Source organism: Echinops telfairi, unplaced genomic scaffold (assembly GCF_000313985.2).
Source record: "Echinops telfairi isolate 266 unplaced genomic scaffold, ASM31398v2 ScPeMD7_7417;HRSCAF=8455, whole genome shotgun sequence".
NCBI lineage: Eukaryota > Metazoa > Chordata > Mammalia > Afrosoricida > Tenrecidae > Echinops > Echinops telfairi.
Genome location: NW_022111317.1, coordinates 5,729,937 through 5,736,572, shown reverse-complemented (window position 1 = coordinate 5,736,572; position 6,636 = coordinate 5,729,937). Strand labels below are relative to the sequence as shown.

At 53.5% G+C, this 6,636-nt stretch overlaps 1 protein-coding gene across 1 annotated transcript; it reads right to left on the bottom strand.

Moving 5' to 3' along the window:
- Positions 1 to 4,648: 4,648 nt before the first annotated feature.
- Positions 4,649 to 5,949, bottom strand: BATF2 (basic leucine zipper ATF-like transcription factor 2). Its single transcript, XM_045297173.1, is given in 4 exon segments — positions 4,649 to 5,268; positions 5,270 to 5,305; positions 5,307 to 5,757; positions 5,873 to 5,949. Coding segments are annotated over 4 exon segments (687 nt in total). The 3' UTR covers positions 4,649 to 5,145.
- Positions 5,950 to 6,636: the final 687 nt, after the last annotated feature.

Here is a 6,636-nt window from a genome sequence, read left to right as displayed (position 1 = left end):
TGACACCAGATTAGGTGACTACCACAAGCAGCAATGGATATGGGTGTGGATCTGTCTGACTGTCATTATTTTTCGCTTTCTACAATAGTGCCATGGCCCTCACGTGGCGCTGTCGGGCAAGCATCAGACTGCTAGTTGGAAGGTCGGCAGTTCAAACCCACCAGCAGCTCATCAGGAGAAGGATGAGGTAGTCTGCTCCCATAAAGACCGACAGCCTCAGAACCCCTCTATGGGTTCACTAGTGTCAGAATCCACTTGGTGGCTGTGGGGTAGGTAGGTTATATATCAAGGGCCCTGGTGTTTTGTTTTATTTTTTAATTTTATGGTATGTATCGATGAGCTAGTGGAGAATGATGAAAGTACCATGGACTGACCGAGGAGCAAACAAATCTGTTTTGGAAGATGTATAGGCAGAATGTTCCTTAGAAACAAAGGGTGCCGGGGCTTTATCCCACATATTTGGATCATCTGATCAAGAAAGACCAGACCTTAAAAAAGAGAATCGTGCTTGGTAGAGAGTCCGTGGAAAGAGGAAGAACATCGGTGGGATGGACTGGCACAGTGGCTGTGAAAATGGGCTCCAACGTAGTAACAGTTGTGCAGATGGCGCAGGGCTGGGCGGTTTGCCCTTCTGTGGTACACTGGGTCGTTTCGAGCCAGAACCAGCTGGACCACACCAACTCACAGCACCTAGGAGTGAGCGAGCCGTCTCCATCTGGTTTTCTGAGACAGGACCTTATCATTTTCTACAGTGGTGAGACCATCTTATGGCCCCACCCGCGGTGGATCAGAGTTCCAATCTTCCCCTCTCCTTGTCAGCATTGTTGTAGTCTGTGTTTAGATGTTTTTTTAATCCATGCCCTTTGGGAGTCAGGGGGCATCTTACTGCAGTTTTGATTCACAGCTCTGGTGGCCAACGTTGTTTTGAGGTGCCATCGAATTGTTCTGACCCATAGCGACCCTGTGCCCAACAGAAGGAGGCATGGACCAGTCCTGCTCCACCCTTGAGATTGCTCCTGTGCCTGAGCCCATCATGGTAGCCCTGGTGTCCCTCCATCTTGTTGAGAGCCTTCCTCTTTTTCTCACCCTCTACCACGCATGCTGTCCTTCTCCAGGGCTGGTCTCTCCTGACAGCATGTCCAAAGTATGTCAGATGAAGTCTGGCCAGTCTAGTCTCTAAGGAGCGCTCTGGGTGAACTTCTTCCAACATAGATTGCCTTCCCCTTTTAGCAGTCCGTGGTACTTTCTTTCTTTTCTTTTCTTGGTACTTTCAACATTTTTCTCCAGCACCCACCATACTTCAAATGCATCAATTTTTCTACGGTCTTCCTTATTCAATGAACTTGAACACCCATAGGAAGCAGTGGAAATGCTGTGGATGAGTCAGACAACCATAGTCCTCAAAGGAACATCCTTGCTCTTCAATCCTCTAGAGAGATCTTGTGCGTGAGATTTACCTAACACGATGTGTCATTTGACCTCTTGACTGCTGTTTCCATGAGCACTGTTTGTGGATCCAAGCAAGACAACATCCTTGACAACTTTTAACTTTTACTCCGTTGATGATGATGTTACCTCGTGGTTCAGCTGTGAGGATTTGAGTGCTCTTTACATTGAGGTGTCGTCCATACTGCAGGCTGCAATCCTTGATCTTCATCAGCAAGGGCTTCAAGTCCTCCTCACTTTCAGCATGCAAAGTTGTATCACTTGCATAGCACAGGTTTTTGACAATCCTTCCTCCAATCCTGATGCCACACTCTTCTTCAGATAAGCCAGGTTCTCTGATGATTTGCTCAGCATACAGATTGAATGAATATCGTCGCGATTTCCTGATTTTATACCATGCAGCATTCCTTTGTTCTGTTTGCACAGCTGCCTCTTGATCCACGTCCAACTTCCTCACGAGCACAACGGCTTGTTCTGGAATTCTCGTTCTCCTCAAGGTTACCCAGAGTTTATCATGGTCCACACAGCTGAATGCCTCCGGATAGTCAATAAAACCCAAGGAAGCATCTTTTTGGTGTTCTCTGCTTTGAGTCATGATCCATGCGGCATCAGCAATGATATCCCTTGTTCCATGTCCTCTTCTGACTCCAGCCTGAACTTCTGGCAGCTCCCTGTCATGTGCTTCTGCGGCTGTGGTTAGATAATCCTCAGCAGAATTTTACGTGCGTGCCGTATCAATGACATTGCTCTGTAGGTTGAGCATCTGTTGGGCCACCTTTCTTTGGAATGGGCACAAATATGGGTCTCTTCCCATCAGTGGACCAAGTAGCTGTCTTCCGAATTTCCTGGCACAGACGAGTAACTGCTTCCAGGGCTTCTTTGGCTTCCAGGAATTGATGGAACATGAATCAGAATGTTTCCGCAAGCTGGTGGCCTAGGAGCAAACATCTCGTCGTCTGATTGTTGGCTGCCTGAGTGTCCTCCTTGATGAAGGCTCTGTTCGTGTCCTTTGTCCATTTCACGATTGGGTCTTTGTCTTTCTGTGGTTGAGCTGTTGCCCTTTCCTCTAGATTCTAAAGGTTAGACCCTTATCAGATAAATCATTTCCAAAGGTCTTTACCCCATCCGTGGGTTATCTATTTATTCTTTACCTAAAGTCTTCTGATAAGTGGAAATGCGTGATGTTTTTGAGGTCCCACCTACTGCTTTTGTCTCCCCCTATATGTGCATTGGCCGCAACGCCTGCGACCCCATTCTCACAAAGGATGAGAGCCTACAGTGCTCTTCCCGGGGTGTCCCCCAGGAAGTCCCGTTTGAACATTGAGGTACCTCTCTGATGCATTTTTAGTTAGATTTTGAGTGGTGTGAGGTGTGGGTCCTGTCTCGTTTTCTGCAGGTATCAGTTGGTCCAGGACCTTTCACATTGAAGAGGAGGTGTCTGTCGCATTGAAAGTGCGTCCTGGACCCGTTGTCAAAAATCCACTGTCCATCCATGGCCGGATGTGATCCCAAGTTCTCACGCCAGTTCCACTGGTCTGTGTGTCTGTCATTGAGCCAGAACCAGGCTGCCTTAGTGACAGTGGCCGTGTAAACGCAAAGTCCCTGCCATCGAGTCAATTCTGACTCACAGAGACCGTCTAGCACAGCAGTTCTCAACCTGTGGGTCTTGACCCCTTTGGGGGTCGAACAACCCTTTCACAGGGGTCGCCTAAGACCATCAGAAAGCACATAAATATCTCACAATATATAATTACATATTGTTGTGTGCTGAGTCACTGTGCTTTAATTATGTTTAATTGTGTTCGATTTGTAACAATGGAAATACATCCTGCATATCAGATATTTACATGACAATTCATCACAGTAGCAAAATGACAGTGATGAAGTAGCAACGAAAAGAATTTTATGGTTGGGGGGGTCACCACAGCATGAGTAACTGTATGAAAGGGTTGTGGCATTAGGAAGGTAAAGAACCACTGCTCTAGGGCGTAGAGAACCACCGCCCTTGTGGGTTTCTACGGCTGGAAATCTTTATAGGGCATCACCCCTCGCCTTTCTCCCACGTAGCCTGGGGTAGTTTTGAACTGCTGACCTCGCAGTCCACCGCCCAACATGGAAGCCGCTCTGCCCCTGGTGGCTGTGTCGTACATGTTCCTACCGGGAAATGGGAGAGCCCTGCTCTGTCCTTTCCCACGAGTGCGGCCTTGGCTGTTCAGAGGGCCTTTCTTTCCCATAAGAAGCTGGTCACTCATTTTCCCATCGCAATCGAGAACGCTGTTGGGATTCGGGTCAGGATTGCACGGAATCTGTAGATGGGTTGTGGTGGAATCGGCATTTTCCCTATCCCAAGTCTTCAGATTCATGAGCAAAGGTGTCTCTCCCATTTTTACAGGTCTCTCACACTGTATGATGATTCTCAGGGTCTTCTCTGTCCTGGGTTACGTTAGTTCTCGGGCATTTTTAAGTCAATTTGGGGACTTCCGCTCCTTGCAGAGTTCGTTTGGTGTCAGTTTCATAAAGCATACCCAGAGCCGTCAACAACTGGCCAAAGCAGAAAGATTGGAAAGTGCTTGGATTTATTTCCCATAACATATGTGCTGAGGCATGTGCCCAGCACCCTGCAGTGCCTGAGCTACGTAGTGTTTGGCTTACAGGTGTGGGAAAATCTGGGCACAAAGCTGGGATTTCTTTCTCTCTCTTTTTTCCCATCTCAAGCCCCTTACAGTGCCCCTGCCTGGTGTCTGCGTCCCAAGTCCTCTTCCTCGGCTCCTTCCAGCTGCCCTCAGCCCAAGCCCATCTCTGTGCAGGCAGGGCGGCCGTGGAAGGTCCACGGATAAAGGGTTGGCAGGGTTGGAGGAATGAACCTGGCACTTGTCTGAGGATACCCTCGCCCTGCCCATCCCGCACCCGTTCCTTCTGTCTTCAGTGTTTGGCATGGAAGGCGCCCAGAAGCCCATCCATCGGGACTTCTCAGGGCAGGGAGCTTCTCCAGAGCAGCCTTGGGCGCTGATCTGGCAGGACCTCTCCCAGCATCCTCAGCATGGCCCTCCCAACTCAGGAGTTCCTGCCGGGACTGCTGTGGGCATTTCCCCACCCCAGCCCTGGCCACCGAGATCTCATCGGCATGGAATGAACTGCTGGATGAGAGGAAAGTGCACACCTTCCTCCCTGCCCGACCTTGAACTCTGCCCCAGCCCCCCAGCTCGCCCCAGTGAAAGGCAGGTCTCTCCCCACCGCCAGCGTTTAAGCCTCCACACACCAGCCTCAGTTGCCAGAACTTTAACCCCTAGGGAACCTAGGGCAATAGCTGGCCAGGAGTCGGGGGGAGCAGAAGGCAGTATTTCTGGTCCCAAGAAAGGCCGTGTGACCTCAGACAGCCCCTTTGTTTCTCTGAGTCTCTTTTCCCAGTTCTGAGAAAGCCCAGTGAGAATCTGGACTTTGTAGCCGGGCTGAGAAGCTGAAGTAAGACAGCGGGGGGCAGCCTGGCCCCAGTGGGAGGCTTCTGACCCAGCGAGTGAGCCCGGGGCAGGGCCCAGTGACAACAGAGGGCGTAGTTTTGTGCTGGGGCCACTTCGTGAGTCCCAGGAAGGGGCCAGTCTGGCTCCAGGGTCAGGACTAGAAGTGAGTGTGGGCGGAGGAGAGCGGTGGGAGGTGAGGAGGGGTGAGAGCGGGGACCCGCACCCTGCCCTTGCAGGTCAGCTATGGGGCAGGCAGGTGCTGAGGTGTGCTCCTTGATCTGCAGCCTTGCAAATCCAGGGGTGCCACGGGCCTGTGGGGAGAGGGCAGCAGCTTCTCTCCAGCAAGGTGCTCCTGCCCAGGGGGGCTGCAAAGGGGCAGTCAGGGTTGAGGGAGCCAGCAGGCCGGGCTCTCGGTGCCAAAGAAGGCCCCTGAAGGTTGGGGCAGGCCGTGGCGGGTGGCAGGACAGGGCTGGGGGACAGCTGCACTGAAGGCCCTGGGACCTCGGCGGGGCCCAAGCCCATCGAGGGTAGAGGGCACTCGAGGAGGCCCAGGGGGTCAGGAGGCCGCAGAGGTGGGGAGGGGTACAGAGCCCAGGGCAGGGAGGCTGGAGCCTGGAAGAGGCCGGGCTGCTCTGTACACTCAGGGGGCCCAGGGTCCCCTGGGGCCGTGAGAGAAGAGGCAGCCTTGGGGCACAGGCGCTGATGCACATGCAGGGTCCGGCCCCACCAAGCCAGCTCAGCCCGCAGGGCCTGGATCTCCTTCCGAAGAGCGTGGTTGTGCTTCTCCAGGGACTCGTGCTGCTGGGGGAGAGACAGGTGGGAGGGGAGAGGGTGGTGAGCCAGCACCAGGGTCCTGGACTTCAGAAGCACCAATACCACCACCAAGATCCAAGTCCCCTGACCCCCTCTCCCCACCCTGCCTCCTAGTAGGGCCCTCCCATTCTGGCCCTCTCTCCCTTCCCACGCACCTTGTCACCCGGTCTCTCCCACACTTCCGTGTGACCCTGTAGGACGGAGTCAACTGCCCAGAGGTTTCCAAGGTCATCCTTATGAAAACCAGCGCGGCCTCATCTGTCTCCCCAGGAGTAGCTGGTGGGTCCCAAGGGCCAAGCTTTGGGGCTTTGGGTTAGCAGCTGAAAGTCTCCTTCCTCCCGTTACATCTTGAGCCCCTTTCCCTGCCTGGTCCTCCCCTAACCCACTCTCTTCTGCTCACAGCAGCCTGCGAGCTTCCGAAGGCCCTGGTCATTAACCAGCAAGTAAGGTCTGTGGGAAGGACCCGCCCATGAGGCAATCCTGGCCAGCCCGGCCACCGGCTCCCACGGACTGTCTCTCCCACGGTGCCTCCCTCACTTCCTGCCCCTCCAAAGGGGCAGTTTCCTGGACACAGTTCCTGTGTCCTCAGCCTGCACACTGCCCCTTGTCCTCCCCCCACTACCCCCCACATGCAAATTGGCATCCCTCTGACCCAGAGCTGTGGTTACTTTGAGTTGAAAGGTCAGCAGTTTGACACCACCAGCTGCTCTGGGGCTTTCTTTCTCTTCCGGGAAGGAGCTGCAGGCTCGGGCATTCACAGGGGCAGCCCTGCCCTGGCCGCTAGGCTCACTGGGAGTCGTCATCAACTCAGTGGCAGTGGGTTTGGTTTGGTTTGGGGTTTTTGTCCCAGGCGCGCCTGGGTGGCTTAGTGTGGCTGCTAGAGTCTCTCCAGCACCCAGGAGGGGGGAGGGGGCCTCCC